Below are 17474 nucleotides of genomic sequence, written 5' to 3' on the forward strand. Positions count from 1 at the left end.
AGGCTTCGCATGTGTAACCTGGCATTCTGTACCACAAACCTGGTGGCCGCCACGTGCCCCAACAGTTGCAGGCACGTTAGGACCAGCACTGCAGGGCTGTACATCATGACTTGCACCAGGGAGTTGATGGCGCGGAAGCAGGCGTCAGGCAGGTATACTCTTGATGCGATAGAGTTTGTGTGTGCCCCTATGAACTCTATATCTTGTGTGGGTTCAGTCTTTGACTCGGCGAGGTTGATAACTAGGCCCAGCAAAGTAAACGTGTTCGCGGTGATGCCTATCATCCGTAGGACATCTGCCTTTGAGGCCCCTTTCAGTAGGCAGTCATCCAAATATGGAAAAATGAACACCCCCTGTCTGTGCAGGTAGGCTGATACCACTGCCAGGGTTTTGGTAAAGACTCTGGGTGCTGAGGATAGGCCGAATGGAAGAACCCTGTACTGGAAATGTTCCCCGCCAACCATGAAGCAGAGGAAGCGTCTGTGTGCCGGGTGGATTGTTATATGAAAGTAAGCGTCTTGTAAGTCGAGGGCTGCAAACCAGTCTCCATCATCCAGTGCCGTAAGTATGGAGGCAACTGTAATCATCCGAAAAGCACTGCTTGCGCAAGTAACGGTTGAGGCTCCGTAGATCCAAAATCGGCCTCCAGTGTCCTGTTTTCTTCTCCGTTAGGAAGTAGCGTGAGTAAAATCCTTTCCCTTGGAATTGTTCCAGCACTCTTTCCACCGCCCCTATGAACATGAGGTGATCTGCCTCCTGCTTCAGCCTCGCCTCGTGGGCAGCGTCCCTGAGATGAGGCCGGATGGGAGGTTTCGTCAGTGGAAGTGACTGGAAGGGGATCGTGTAACCCGTGGCTATAATTTCTAGCACCCATTTGTCTGTTGTGATCTTTTGCCATTGGGAGTGGAACGGTTTGAGGCGATGATGGAACATGAGATGAGAATGGCATTGAGCGATGGTGTTGATAGTGCAGTCCTCAACATACCCGTCAAACTTGCTGTTTCTGGGCTTGCCCCGAGGGTGTACGGCTTTGTCGAGAACATTGCCTGGGTGCCCTGTACTGCTGCTGCTGTTGATGGTGCCCTTGGTCATAGCCTCGCTGATATTGCACGCGCTGTGGTTGGTAAGTGTAGCGTCTTTGCTGAGGATAGAATTTCTTTTTCTTGTATGGGGGAGTATAAATACTCAAGGTCTTAAGTGTGGCCCTCGAGTCTTTTCTGGAGTGGAGGACCAAGTCGGGTGAGTCCGCAAACAGCTTTTGCTTGTTAAAAGGAAGATCCACGATCTTCGCCTGCAGGTCTCTGGGGATACCGGACGTCTGGAGCCAGGATTCCCTACGCATTACCACTGCTGTGGCTGTTGAACGTGCTGCTGTGTCCGCCCGCCATGTCCAGGGCAATCTGGACTCCCGTCCGCAATGCTGCGTAGCCCTCTTGGACAATCGCCTTTAACACTGGTTTTTTGTCCTCCGGAAGTGAATCCATGAGAGGAGTGAGTCTAGAGTAATTGTCAAAGTTACGGTTTGATAAACGTGCCGCGTAATTTGCCATTCTCAATAATAGGGTAGAGGAGGAGTATACCTTCCTGCCGAACAGCTCTAATTTCTTAGGATCTTTATCCGACCCCCCTGATTTGTACTGAGACGTCTTCGACCTCTGCTGGGATGATTCGACCACCAAAGAATTGGGTTGTGGGTGGCTAAACAAGAACTCCATGCCCTTGGCTGGGACGAAGTATTTCTTAGCTGCCCTTCTGTGCGTAGGCAGAATAGACGCCAGAGTCTGCCATATGTTAGTGGCTGACTCCATAATGGCTTTGTCCAGTGGGATAGTGATTTTAGATGAAGCCGGGGGTCTCAAATTTTTCAGGAGTTTATGGTGCTTCTCCTGCATCTCTGCTATTTGAATGTCCTGCGTGAATGCTACTCTTTTGAACAGCTCTTGGAATTGTTTAAGGTCATCCGGAGGGGAGACATCCCCGGGGCAATGGCCTCATCTGGGGAGGATGAGGAGGAACCGCTGCGGTAAGCCTCCCCCAAATCCTCTGGCTCCCGAGTTCAGTGGTATACTTGCTCCCTGGTGGGCTGTGAAGGGAAGTCTTGGGACTCTGGACCTAATTCCCCCTGGGACAACTGCGTTCCCGTCCCAGAGCGAGAGAGTGTACACGGGAGTATTTACGAGTAGTAGGAGAGGACCTGCCCCTGGATCTAGACCTGCGGTGTCTGTGTTCAGCATGATGACGACGACCATGGCAACATGGGCAAGGGCCTGGTGATGGAGACCTGGACCATGATCGGGGAGTGTACCCATGATGTCTGGGAGAGCGGGATCTCCGTGACGACACTGATAGTGGTGAAGCTGGTTTGTGATAGTACTCAAGGGGATCCATGCCCAAAAATGGTGAAGGTGGCCTGAGCCATGGTGAAATTGGTTGGAGGAATGGAGAGGGCGGCCCGAAATAAGCCGGTGGAGTTGCCGCCCGGCAGTGCGGCATGTCTATCTCGGGAGTGGGGCTGGGTGATAAGGGCATCACAGCCCCGCCTGGAGATGAACTAAGGTGCCGGGTTTTAGCTCTAGCCTTGCCCCTCCCCTGCAGGGTGGGCGCCGCCCCCTCCCGTGCCGGGGATCTCAGCCCCGTTGTCGGCGCCGCGCTTGGCACCGTCAACAGTGGTGCCGCGCGGGTAGCTTCCGCTGGCGCCGGTAGGCCCCGTGCTGGGTGCCCCTGCGCTGTCGGCGCCGCAGGAGCTGGTGCCGCTTGCGGCGGTGCCACTGATTCTGGCGCTTGCCGCACTGGCGCTCGCAGTGCCTTCCGTGCCACCTGTTGTATAGTCAGTGGCCCGGCCTCGGCCACGTGCGCTGCTGCCCTGCCGCTTTCATCAGCTCACACCTGGGGGCTCTGCGTTCCGCCCGTCCTGCTCACTGGGACCGCCGGCAAGGATAGCGCTGGGGAGAGTTTCCTCCTCTTTTGCACAGAGGGGGTCAAAGAGGCTGCCTTCCTTTTATGCGACCCAGAGGGCCCTTCTGTGTGAAGCTTCTCCAGCGGCTCAGGCTGGAGGACCTTATCAAACAAGATCATTTTGAGCCTCATTTCTCTGTCCTTCCTGGCCCTGGCTGTAAGCTTAGCGCAGTGGGAACACTTCTGGGTAACATGAGACTGCCCCAGGCAACGAATGCATTCACTATGCCCATCTGGGGCCGGCATAGCCTAGCGGCATGACTCACACTTCTTAAACCCCGAGGAAGCAATCGCGGTGAGTCTTTACTGTTAATAGGGTACTTAGCCACTAATCAGTGCTTTCTAACCCAAAATAACATTCACGGCCTTCAGGGCAGCGGACGGCTTACCAGCCTATTATCCACCCCTCTCTCCTTCGTTCCTCTTCTCTCTGCTATTCAATATGCTCTTCTCTTTTTTTTTTTTTTTTTTTAATAATAGTGACAAACAACGAACTAACACATAAAAACAACTATCTTCTCTGTCTCAGGCTTTAGCCGGAGCAGATTCCGTCTGCAGCCGATGGCGGTTGAGAAGGAACTGGCGGGGACAGGATCGCGCACATGACCGAGGGCGCGCAAGGGAGCGGCGCGCATCGGCACATGCGCGATCCAATAGAAACTGCTAGAAGAATTCCGATCTGCAGCGCTGGGCGAGCCCGACACCTATTGTGGAGCACCCACGGGGACCACTCGAAGAAGAACTTGTTTTCTTGGATCTCCCCAAGGCATTGAATGGCCACCCTAGGCAGATGAGCCAGATGTTGCAGGATTGACCTGATTGGCCTCTAGCTCAAAGAATTGTTTAGTCACCTCTTTGACTTTTCAGAGGGCCATGAAGAGCAACATACTGAACTCCTTAGACAGGTCCATTAATTAGGAAACCACTGCTGAATTTACCTTTGAGTGAGATGATCAGAAGTTATGGATATCTGGGTGACCTCCGACGTGTGATTCTAAGGAGGTTCTTTGGCAGGATGGACATAAAATCAAGGGAATCACATTTCCTTCATTACCCAGAAAGACAGAATCAGTACAGAGGCATTACACTGGAGGACAGAAAGCAGAGGCCCACCTCCTCCTTTGACAGTTTCTGAAGATAATGGTCAAATTTTGTTCCCATATGGGATTTAAATTACCGCCAACAACCCAGTCGGTCTAAGTCAGCTTCTTAGGATTTGCTAATGAATGGGCAAGGGACTGAGTACAGCAGAAAGGGATGTAGGGGTTATAGTGGACCACAAGCTAAATATGAGTCAACAGTGTGATGCTGTTGCAAAAAAAGCAAACATGATTCTAGGATGCATTAACAGGTGTGTTGCGAACAAAACACGAGAAGTCATTCTCCTGCTCTACTCTGTGCTGGTTAGGCCTCAGCTGGAGTATTGTGTCCAGTTCTGGGCACTGCAGTTCAGGAAGGATGTGGAGAAATTGGAGCAGGTCCAGAGGAGAGCAACGAGAGTGATCAAAGGTCTAGAGAACATGACCTATGAAGAAAGGCTAAAAGAAATGGCTTGTTTAGTTTGGAAAAGAGAAGATTGAGGGGGAGACATGATAGCAGTTTTCAGGTATCTAAAAGGGTGTCATAAGGCAGAGGGAGGGAACTTGTTCTTCCTTGCCTCTGAGGATAGAACAAGAGGCAATGGACTTAAATTGTAGCAGGGGAGATTCAAGTTGGACATTAGGAAAAAGTTCTTAACTGTCAAGGTGATCAAACACTGGAACGAATTGCCAAGGGAGGTGGTAGAATCTCCATCACTGGAGATATTTAAGAAGAGGTTAGATAGATGGCTTTCAGGGATGGTCTAGAAAGTGCTTGGTCCTGCCATGAGGGCAGGGGGCTGGACTCGATGGCCTCTCGAGGTCCCTTCCAGTCCTACTCTTCTATGATTCTATGATTCACCACAACAAAAATTATTGTTTTCTCCAGGAGACTCTTCTTGCTACCTGAGATGAAGGGAAGAAATGAAGAAGGTTGATTTTTTTGCCCCTTTGGTGGAGGAGACTATGGAGGAGGTTGCGGGGAAGGAAGGGCTGTCTTAGGAAGTATTCTGTAAAAAAGCTTCTCAGGTTGTGGATCATGGATGCAAGATTTGCTCATGAAGAAAATGTATAGGAAACAGGTTCTGAGAAAGGCAAAGTATCTCCCCTCTTGTCCTGGTCCTCCTAGACATTCTCTTTTTGTTTTTATTCACAGGTTCCATACAAGTCCATAGCTGGGAAGAGAAGCATGGAAGATAAAATGGACCTGCTGCTGAAAGCTGCAGGGAGGAAGCAAAGAATTGTACTTTCAGGTCTTCTTCCTTTCTTTTTTCTGAGAAAAAGTTTCCTTTGATTTGTCTTGTTCTATATTATGCAGCGCTTTGCTGAGGTGTGGAAGAAAGCTAGTTCCTCACTACAGACGCTGCCAGCTATGCAGCAGAACACACAGGGAAACCAGCCTGTACATTGGGAAAACAAGAAGCTTGGTGCAGGACTCCACAATGTTGATCATTCCCGATATTAAAAGCCTCCCCAGTTAAGTAATGCTGGTGGCAACCACATCATGGAGATAAAACTTCCATTCTTTTGACAATTTACTTTTTTTCCACCCTTTTTTTGATGCTTCTTTTTCTGAGCTTCTAACAGATCTTAACTTAATGCAGCCTTTAGTTTTATTTCCACCAAAACTACAATAGCATCAGTGTTTACAGTAAGCAAAACCTTTCCAAGAGCTGTAATGAACTTTTGCCCTTTCTGTCAGCTCTCAAATACCTACTGAGCCAGGCAGAGAAAATACTTCCATTTTTTCAAAAAAAAGTGATATCTTAATAATGTTCAAGCCAGCCAAATTTCTGATATAAACCACTGCTTTCTACTTTAACTCTCTATGAACACTATTAAGGTTTTTGCACTCTATAGCCAAACATTTAAACTGTCATAATTTCAAATGATTTATACAACTTGTAAGTCTAACTTCTTAAGTGAGTTAGCAAAAAAAGTGGAGACAAAATTCAAGGATGGATGGCTAGATGGTCTCATTCCAGAACACACCATTCTGATCATCAAGCCTGAACTTCTGCAATGGAAGAATATTCTTCCCCTCTGACAATCTGAATCTCTTATTTGTACTTACATGTTAATATGGAAGGGCAAAAGACCTACACAATCTGCTTTTAAATAACATGGTTTTAGAAGGACAAAAATAAATATTAAGTGTCAAAAGCATGCTGATAATTTTAAAGAAAATAAGCCTGCTTACCTGTAATACAAATTTTTGATCTATGTACTTTTTGGCAATGCTAGGCTGGAATTCTTGGCTCTCCAAAAATCGTATGAAAAATTCATATACAAGCTGCAAGAAACAAAAAAAAAAAATCTCAGTTTAGTCTATGATTTTATTCTATTTTTATTTGAAAAGCTTCAGAGCTTTTTCTCCTCTAACACACAAGAAAAGAAACCGCCTATGTTTCGAAAGATCTTATGGATTTTAATTTATTAAGATGTCACATCAGCACTAGAATTAGGTACATGATTGTAATATGTTAATCTTGCTCATTTGACACTAAGGTCAGAGGAATTTCATCTTGACTCCTACTAAGAACAGGCAACACTGTCTTGTCATGTTTGTTCATTGGCTTGTATAACTTTCTGGAATAATTGACAAGCATATTCTCACTGTCCTCTAGACTCCTGAAATCATAAAAAGATAAGGCCATCATGATTTCAAGAGGGCTGGTGAAACACTATGGATACTGTTAAATGTACTTGGATACTGTTCACTTTAACATTCTGCTATAGATTGAAACACTGCAGACTAATACAGAATGGGATTTAATCAGGGGCTGGAGATGCTTGCTCTGACAAAAGTCCATCTCTGCCTACATAACTCAGAAGAGACTGTAACCTAACAGATCTGTTCAGATATCATATAAATGAATATATCAAAGTAAAGGGAAACAAAGTTATTATTATAAATATTATCTAGCCCTCTTAGGAGAGCTGCATGACCCACCAGTAGGCAAAAAGAGTTGTAGGCTGCTGTCAGTTCTCCCCAGTCAGACTTTTCCTATGAGACCAACCATTTTAAAAGTAGCTCCCTTCCAGTTTTTGCATATTGGTGTTGAGGGAAAAGACAAACTAAAAATAAATTTAAAAGGAATGCAGAGTCCATGTAAAGTCCCCTATAACAACATGATATTGTGGCTGTTTTGCCTTACTGAGAGGCAGTGATTTCTTGTAAATTCTTCTAAAAAGAAACAGCATGGGGAGGGGGAGGAGATTAGGGGGAAGTAGAAGTGCAAGAACTATACATAAGCACATAAGTAACTCTACATTCAACAGCAGTGCAAGAGGAATGCAGTTCTATCAGCACCCAGAGAAAGAATGAAGCTAGTTTTATTACCAAGAAAATCCAGTAACTGCTCCCCTACCTAGAGGCAGATCAATATTTTCCCATTGTCTCCTTGTATTCTGCCACGTCTGTATCTGTTGTCTAGCCTTATACGGAGATTGCAATTTCTTTGCAGCCTGAACTGTTTTTTGTTCGGCTTGGACAGCACCCAGCACCCCAAAGCATTTAATACGCTTAAATTTTACAAAAATATTACAAAGGGAAAAGGAAGCAGCTTCCAAATTCTGCAAGAACATTGTGCAACTTATCAAATCTCTCACAGGCAGAGCTGAAACCTTATATAAAAGTTAAAAGTCAGTGCCTTACTCTAGATAGAGATCAATCCTGCCCTTGTACTCACAGCAACTCCCAGATTCCCCTCTCTCTCTGGAGCTTGGACTCTAATGTTCTAAATTGGAGAGGGGAAATCCCAATTAACCTGTGGCATAAGAGAACATAGACCCTACTGATATCAGTGAAAGCTAGACCTCCTTCTGCTATTGCTGAACGTGGGCCAGTAGTTTCTGCAGCTTCTGACCCTCTATGAAATGCATTTGTTTTCCTCTAGGTTAAAGATACTTGGCATTGATATTTGAAGGCATATTTAATACGTCGCACAGGTAGGATGTATAGCAGAGAACGCATGCTCTGCTACAAGTTCTTGAAGACAAGGAAGTTAGGAAGTTTACTCTTGTAGGCATCAAGGGCATGAGTAGTGAGAGGGAAAAGGGAAGGAGACAAACATTTAAATTAACTTTCATCCTCCTGAATAGCAGTAAGTGCTCATTTGTGCTTCTTTTGCACAGCAGCAATTATCTCACGGTCCAGTAAAGCAAAACTGACCAGGATGACATTAGTTTCATGCCAATGCTCCAGCTGTAGCTGCTAGGAAGTACTATATACAAGAGCAGAACAGATGCCATTTCCCACAAGAATTTTTAATGCAGTGAAGGAAAGAGCCTCTCACAGTTCTGAGCTGAATTTAAGTCCCTGACTTGACCCAGAGTGCACTGAACACATCACAAAGTACTCTTTTATCTTCATAGGCACTCCAGCTGTAGTGAAGAGTCGTGTTAGGAAGGTATATCATGTCTATTATCATATCTTATGAACCAATTCAAATCCAATTCATAGATTAACAGATAGTCTAGGGAAATATCACACAGTGACACCAATTCATTCTCAGATAAAATTACTGAATATTAATACCTGTAAATGTGGCCATGATGCCTCAAGGGTGGGCTCATCTTCTTCTGGATCAAATTCATTGCTGTCACTAGGTGGAAGAGTTCTAAATATATTGCAAGATACCTAAAAAAGCAAAAGAGAAGAACATCAAGAGCTGCTTCTGAAATAACATGGTCATTTCCAGACAGAGAGCGCTCTCAATTGACGGACAGGTAGATAGGCATTTCCCACTTTGTCCATTCTTCACAATGGTGTTCCAAGAGAACCTCACAGGCTGCCATTTCAGTGATTGCCTCTACTTCTTCACTGAAGAGTCCTTCATATCCTTACTCCCAGCCCAGCTGAGCAAAATTCAAACAGGGGCATTAATCTGAAAGGAGTAAGATATAGGTATCAATATGAATGCACAGGTGTTGAAACATGAGGCTTTGTTTATAAACTTGATGTTTTCCTTCACTCAGAGAATATTAGTGGAATGCACCAGGACATCTCCCGTCAGCACTTGGTATAGTTTTAGTGTCTCTGAGAACTTTGTACTTAGTTTTGTATTTTGCACAAATTGGGAGCAATAAATACTATATACCTCTCGCTTATATATTTTATTTCATGGATGTTTTATTCTATTTAATCCTAATTAGAAGTACTTGGTGAGACTGCCTGGCTAACAGAGGTTCACAGCAGTATTGAAAGGATTTTCAGTTGAAGCAAATGCTTGTTTGGATTCATTACAATATTGAATGTGATGTATAGCTTAGTACTGTACCTAGGATAAATTGCAAACTTCACCCCTTTTTTTGGTGTTCATCCCAAACCTAACTGGGTTATGAAGAGGCTGAGAACAGTAGCATGCAATCTCCTGATCCAATCTATACACAACTCCCATTGGTCCCTTCCAAGGTTTCAGGTCGCATGGATAAACTAAGTAGAGGTAGTGTTGAAGGTTTTGAGATAAACAACGAATATTTCTTCAACATTCTTGTCTCTGTACCTAGCCTTTTACTCTTGTAATTTGGTAACCTGTGATAAATCAGAAGACAGTATCAAAAGTAGATCTGCATGTTGTATTTTCCAGCATACTGGTAATTGCAGAGTTACTTTAATGTCAAAAGCATAAAAACAATTTATGTTGTTAAAAGCAGCATGAGCTACACTTCAATTTACAAATTAAAAGAGGTGCTAGTAGAAGATTTAACTACTGGAAAAGAAAAGAAGGTGTAATAAAGGAAAAAAAGGAAGGCTGGAACGGTGCAAGACAAGGAGAAACACACTGCAAACAGGATAAAGGAGAAGAAAAAAAGGAACATCAATAACAACAGAGGGACAAGGATAAACTAAGCAGTGAGTGAGTGCAAGTGTGAAGCAGAGGAAACAGGTGGGTTTGTTTGTACTTTCTTCTTTTCACCACATGAGGGTGTGTTTTGCTACAGTAATACTGAAGCACGCGAACTTTTACTGAAGATTATATGATATAAGCAAATCTCTGCTTCTCGTCACATGGCACTCTATGCTGACAGATGTGGCAGTCAGTAGTGTACATCCTGTTATACGATAGTAAACATTGGATTCAATGGACCATAAGGTGTACTCTTGATTAACTGGTTACTAGCATTTACACCATGAGTCATTCTCCATATGAGCTTCTGGAATTTAAAGGATTGTGTGTTTTGGAGAAACAGAAGGGTTATTGGTTTTTAAGTACTGTTTACTTTCAAGATCCTCCAAGACACACTTTCTAGTCTCACCTGTATCATAAATCGATATTCCAAGTAAGCAGGAAGACATGCATCACAGACCTGTCCTCCCAGAAAGATTTCCCTCTCTCTGCTGTATCTAACATCAGACACAATCACACAGCTAGAAAGAAGATAAATATCCGAGGTCGGAAAAAGGGAGAAATTTACTTCCTGGTGCCTGGGTGCTGGCCATTTGGGACACTGCAATACTATACTCTTACGCATTTTTAATTAATACTTAGATTTGAAAAATCCCAGCCTTCGGGCAATTGGACCAGAATGGCATGAGAGAAAATCAAAACAAACAGTCAACAGCTATAGCTAATTCTTCTGTAAGTTCATTTGTATAAAATAAGCAAAATTCTTTGCAAATTTAATCTATATTTTAGTTGATCAAATTCATCTTCAGATCCAAGAAAGCAAGAACTCATTAAGTATAATTATTTTAAAAACTTTACAATAACAGTTATAATTTAGTGCAAGACAAAGGCCTACTGGAGATTCTGATAAATAATTCAAGTCTGCAAGAGTTAGAGCTGCAATAAGGAACAGGAAACATCAGAAGCTGGTCCATGTTGCTTCTCAAAATTGCCATTTTGAAGCTAGCATTATTATATTACTGTTTCCATTGATACACTGACAGTACTCAGTTTAATTTCTCTTCTGGCCAACAGACAGTTCATTAGTCTTATATTTGAAAGAACATTGCTTGAATGCATTTTGTCATGTCACAGTTCTTTTTAGAGAATGCTAATTCTCTGTATTCAGACAAAGACTTGCAAACAGATACAAACTGAAATAGGATATTAGGTTTTAATTAGACTCATGAGATCTAGTATACAATGAGAGTAGCTGATTTGTCCTTACCCACTTCTTTGATTAAATGATACATTACAAATTTTAAAAAAAAGTAATCAATGAGGTGCTTGATCCATGTCATTTTTATTGAACTAGTAACAAATTTGTGACCTAAATGCATGGAACCAACCAGTGTAACTCCACTGACTTCAATGAATGGGATGAAGTCAGCCCATCATTTTAGTCAACATCATAAACTCAAGTTCTATTTTAAACTAAGGGTTCAAAAATAATTAGTTAAATTCATGGGTGACAGATTCATTAACGGCTATTAGCCAACATCAGGGATATAACCACATGCTCTGGATGACCCTAAACCTTGGGCTACCAGAAGCTGAGGATGAACAGGTCACTCAATAAATTGTCCTCTTCTGAATACTCCTGCTGAAGCATCTGGTATCAGCTACTATTGAAAGGCAAGGTAGACCATTTGTCTGACCCAAGAAGTTAAAAATTATATAACTTATTTAGAGGGATCAGCTCCCTTTTCTTTGTATAAGTACAGGTTGAACTTCTCTGGTCCAGCAACATCCATGGTACTGCTAGACCACAGGTATTGCCAGGCCAGTGAACCCCAGCATCTTGGAGTGAGAGCTGGCTGAGAGTCTGGCTAGGGCTGGGAGCAGAGTGGATTTTGCAGCTGGGTGGCAAGTGGCTAGAGTTTGGTCAGGATTGGGAGCAGAGCCCATCTGGTGTCCAGGAACAGAGCAGGTCCAATGGTCACAAGTGCGGTCAGGAGTTGAGCCACTCTGGCAGCCAGCAGTGGGGTTGGGAGCAGAGCTGGGCTAGGGGACCAGCAGTTGGAGGGCTGGAACTGATCTCCACTGCTTTGGCAAACTCCCACATTTTGGTTCAGTCAGGTCCCAAGGGTGCCGGGCCAGGTGAAGCTGAACCTGTCTGTCTTTTTTTTTTTTTTTTTTTTTTTAAACCAACAGCAACAACAACAAAGATTTCTGTAGACATTAGATCAATAAACTTTTTCTGTTCTGACACGGTAGCATTTCCTTATTAACATGCAGTTGTTAAAGGCAAAACAATTTACAATTCATGGATTATAGGGTTTAATATATACTTAATGTCCGACTATTTTACTTAAAATTAAGATATTTAGTATTGTGGCTACATGCACTATAAATAAGCTTCCAAAGAGTGATCAAGAACTCGAGTTTGTTGCATTCTTCATTATTCAAAACATGCTCACATCACACTTTATATATCTAGTCAAAGCAATTAATTCATTTATGAAAGTTGTGTGTAAGATGAAATCTTTATTGTTCATAAATTTATGAAAGTTGTGCATAAAGTTGTATGAGTATTTCCATTATATAGCCACATTTGCAGGCAAAGTATACACCACTAGGAAACTTCTTACTGAACATTGTTGACAAAGCACCTGCACAGTTTTAATATTGTATGCAACACTTGTACTGAAGAATTACAATCCATTTAGAGTACATGGAAGTAATGAACAGGTTACAGAAAAAAAAAATATTCACTGCCTTATTAGTCCAGTCTTTGACGTGTTACTTTGCTGTTTTGTTTTGTTAGAATACAGACTAACACAGCTACCTCTCTGTTGTTATTCTTTAGTACCTGATGTGATGAAGACAAGTAAAAGACAGAACTTGAAGGCATAAAACAATATGTTGGTGCAAAATTCACATTTTTGAAAGAGAAATCTATTCTCACAACTCAAATTAACTAGCAACTGGAAAGAGACTGAGCAAGACTGAGTGCACATTGCTTTCCATTACCAGTAAGCAACAAGTGTTAACTAGTTCAAAATAACCATACGTTAATTGAGAAACCAATAGATTTCAGATCAAAATCTAGATATGAGGGTCTGATCTGAAGGGAAAAAAAGTAAGCTCAAGTTACATGCAGGGTTCCCTCTACTTTTTTTCCATCCACGGGTGAAATACTTTTTTAGGTGCACCAAGCTTATGGAGATGTACACTACTAGTAGAAAAATATGCTGCCACCTATGGGTGCTCTGCTAATCTCAGCCCTTGAATCTCTCCTGGGTGGCTGCCCAAGCACTTAGCTTACAGGGAACGCTGATCCCATGCATACAGGCCTGGACCTTTTACAGGGCAAAACAAGTATCAATGCATTTTTCTGCACTGATTCCTGGACCAAGAAGTGCGAAGAAAAGGGCTTAAGACACAACTAGTTAAAAGCCAACACTGACAGCTGAATATTGTAAACTTATTTAAAAAAAAATTCTGAATAAGCACATAGTATAAAATCCAAGTGAAGGCTGAGTGCCACATGCGTCTAAATCCACTAGGTCCTTAATTATGGGGTTTTTTGGGAAAAAAACAGGATGGATGGTCATCCTATTGTGGAGATACTGTTCCCACCCTTTTCAGATACATCTGGGGGACAAGATCATCACATATTTGCCACAATGAGAGCTTCCCCACGGCAGTGACGGAATCACTGACTGACTAAGAAGGATTATGATCAGAAAAAAGAGAGTTTGAAGACCAAGGTATTGGCATAATCTAGCATCCACACTGAGTATAGGAGGTAAGAGAAGTGGTTCCCCTTTGCAACTAATACTAAAACTATTAGAACTGTTAAAACAGCTAAACTATTGAAACTTATCCATTTGCTGTCCATATTTAAAACAAATAAAATGAGTGAAAGCTTTAGGTTCTGTGTGAACACTTTTTTTATTTTCTTGCTTCTACTACCAACACCTCCTCACAATTGTTGGGAGGAAATTGAAAATTATTTCTTCAACTTAATACTTTATGTTTTCTGTAAATTTCATTATCTCATAAATGCCTTGGGTAACTTCGTACTTGATCAAAGCTGTGCAAGGACCTCCATTACAAACTGACCTTTAGGTACAGAACAGAGTTCAAGAACACAGGAGTTCTATATGATTTCAAAACACTCAGGCTGTGTCTACACTGGCGTTCCTCTTTTGAAAGAGGTATGCAAATGAGTAAAACTGAAAGTGCAAATGAGGTGCAGATTTGCGTATCTGGCACCTCATTTGCCTATTCTTATTTCAAAAGAGCTTCTTTCGAAAGAAGAAAACCAGTGTAGACACTGCTCTTGTAAAATTAAACCCCATCTTCGAAAGAATCCTACACTGGTTTTCATTTTTCGAAATAATATGCAAATGAAGTGCCAGGTGTACAAATCTGCACCTCATTTGCATTTACAGTTTACGTAATTTGCATTTCGAAAGAGGAATGCAAGTGTAGACACAGCCCTCAGTGTACTCTTGTAATGTAATCACTGGATCTTTCAGGCAATGATTTTGGTATGTTAAAATTTGCCGCTATCCTTTATTGGAAAATTGCATTATTTTATGTATTTAAATTTTTTATTGTGTAAATCTAATCTGATTTTTCCCAAAAAAAAAAAAAAAACCACTACAGAGAAAACACACAAAAATGTTTACACCAAAGAGGTACAGACTGGCAATATGCATGTTGGTTCAACAATCAGCCGTTACATTTGAGAAAATTTAGATTTGGAGCTGAATTTTGAGGTCAGGGTTCCCTACCAATTCAAATGAAGAAATTAACTACTATGCTAAGTCTGACTGGCAACACCTACGCCTAAAACGGGGCCCTCAACTGCTGCCTTGTTTGCTAAGGATCTGGAGGTTAGCTTTAAGTAAGGTTACCTTTATTTACCACTCTTCTCACTTCTGTCACATTCACTAACCATATTCTGATCTCCTTTCAGTGAGTATACACCCAGAGTAAAGTCAACAGAATCATTTAAGATTTATATCACAGAAGCAGACCAGCATCTGGTTTTCGGGACATAGTGTTTGGTAATAAATAACTAAAAACATCACAAAATAATTGAACACCAGATTTCCGTCTGCCCCTATGCTGGTCAGTAGCCTTTTGGCAAGGACTATCAAAATAGTCCTGATCTGAGTTTAATTTTGCCTATACAGTTAATTATTTCATTGCACTTAATTTGCAATGATAGAAAAATTTAGTATCAGAGAGGTAGCCATGTTAGTCTGTAGCTTCGAGAACAACAAGCAGTCTTGTGGCACCCATGAAAGCTTATGCTCCAAAATATCTGTTAGTCTGTAAGGTGCCACAAGACTGCCTGTTGTTCAAGAAAAATTTAAGAAGATACCTAGTGCACTATAGACAAATTTTGCATTGAAGGAGTTAGGTAGTAAATGAACATTTTGTTCTAAAAGCCAAATATCACAACAGAGTTTCATTACTCAGTCAATAAAAGGTTGTATATTAGCGATCTTGGGTTAAAGCATAAACACTGTGGCCATTTTGGGGGAAGAGTGTTAGAACTTGCAAAGGAAAGAATGGGCACCTCTGACAGAAATTCAAGATTTTGAATTTAGCTGAAATTTTCTCCAGCCCTTTCTCTTTTCAAATAGAAACAGTTTCTTAATCTACATGTTCACCTAACAAAAGCCCTAATACAAGAACCCTGTAAGACACAGTACAGATAAATACAAACATTGATTTTATTCAACTAACAGTGCTTAACCAGCTAGCAAAATCACCATCAGTATTCTAAGCCAGCAAATTCTGCTCAGACAGTGGCAAGTTATTTCACACCAGGGCCATGTCTACACTAGCCCCAAACTTCGAAATGGCCATGCAAATGGCCATTTAGAAATTTACTAATGAAGCGCTGAAATACATATTCAGCGCTTCATTAGCATGAGGGCGGCCGCGGCACTTCGAAATTGACGCACCTTGCCGCTGCGCGGCTCGTCCCGACGGGGCTCCTTTTCGAAAGGACCCCACCTATTTCGAAGTCCCCTTATTCCTATGAGCAGATGGGAATAAGGGGACTTCGAAGTAGGGGGGGTCCTTTCGAAAAGGAGTCCCGTTGGGACGAGCCGCCCAGCGGCAAGGCATATCAATTTCAAAGTGCCGCAGCCCCCCGCATGCTAATGACGCACTGAATATGTATTTCAGCGCTTCATTAGTAAACTTCGAAATGGTCACTTGCATGGCCATTTCGAAGTTTGGGGCTAGCGTAGACACGGCCTAAGAGTCATATTATTTTCCTCATAAAACGATCACTGACATTTTCTTTGCTTACATTCAGTTTTAAATGATGAGGACCTTTTTCATCAGAGCTGCTGAATACTACAAGATGTAAAGTACTCCCTAACCAATAAACCAAAAACTGCAGAGAAAATATGGGATTTGTGCAACACAGGCCTTCTGAATAAATCCTTCAATTTCCAATAGCACAAATGCCAGCTTTTCTCCCACAGCAAGTGATATCGATAATCCTCGTAAGGCCAGTGATGACCTTACTTGTCAAGTGACTACTAACAAGACTTACTTCCCATACAAATTCCAGAATTACAGCAGAGATTAAAATTTAAAACAAGCAAACCAGACTGATGAAAAATAGACTGAAAAACATAAATTTGGGGAAAGGGGATGCACACAAACATAAGAGAGAGAGAGAGAGAACATATATAATACCACAATACTGGACCATAACAAAGTTTTAAATACCATGCACTGCACAAGTTGCAAGCAACAGATCCATGAGTAAGCTATGCTGATCATATCAAATCATATTAAATAACACTTTTATACTATACACGCAACAAGTATGCTATGAAAAAATTAAAAACGTTTAAAGTTTTAAAATAATTTTATAAGTAATTTATAAAGCCAAGATGCTTTAGTATCCGAAGTCAAAATTTCACAGGCAGAGAAAAATTACAACTAACATTTTAGAAAACACTACAAATGACCTAAAAAGCTTTATAAATACATAGTAGCTATATGGAAGAGAGAGTATTTGTCTCTGTGTTCAAGAGCTCCTTCTAAAACAGTAAGAGTAAGGACAACTAAATTTGTATATAGCTTCCTCTTATCGTAACTTAAAGCCAGGAAAATGGGATGTGCTGGAATGGGATTGCTTCTCATAAAACCATACAGAAAAGAGAAAGAATCACCAAGCAGATGAAAAGGGCTGGCTTGGGGCAAGTTACCCAGGCATTCCTTAGGGAAGATGAGCCCCCTTCCTGGTTCGTACGGGAACTTTGCTGGCTGCTCCCACTTCACCAGGGAGCCAAGTGAAAAGTACACAGTTTGCTGCATTCCTCACTCTGGCTAGGGAGCATAGTGAGGAGACATTCTTGGACCTTCCCCAGTCATTAGACACGCACCCCTCCTCCAGCTGTGCAATGGAGAGGTGTTTCTCATGTGGCACCAAGATGCTATGGTGAGAGGGGGCTGGAATGGTCCTGTTTCCTCAGGGCAGCCCGCACAGTGAAACTCTTATCACCAGTCCTTCTCCAGAGCAATGATTTAAATGAAGCGTGTACATTTCCATTTTATTTTC

The 17474-nt window shown here is 42.1% G+C and overlaps 1 protein-coding gene across 5 annotated transcripts in view; it reads right to left on the bottom strand.

Annotated features, from left to right (window-relative positions):
- PPP2R5E (protein phosphatase 2 regulatory subunit B'epsilon) overlaps positions 1–17474 on the bottom strand; it is a 103711-nt gene that overhangs the window by 24132 nt on the left and 62105 nt on the right. For all 5 annotated transcript variants that reach the window (XM_074996326.1, XM_074996329.1, XM_074996328.1 and 2 more), the window contains exons 4-5: positions 8575–8676; positions 6235–6327 (exon numbers count right to left, since the gene is read on the bottom strand). In XM_074996326.1, coding sequence (XP_074852427.1) covers positions 6235–6327; positions 8575–8676 — 195 coding nt within the window. The remainder of the gene's footprint in view (positions 1–6234; positions 6328–8574; positions 8677–17474) is intronic.

This window comes from Carettochelys insculpta, chromosome 6, assembly GCF_033958435.1.
Source record: "Carettochelys insculpta isolate YL-2023 chromosome 6, ASM3395843v1, whole genome shotgun sequence".
NCBI lineage: Eukaryota > Metazoa > Chordata > Testudines > Carettochelyidae > Carettochelys > Carettochelys insculpta.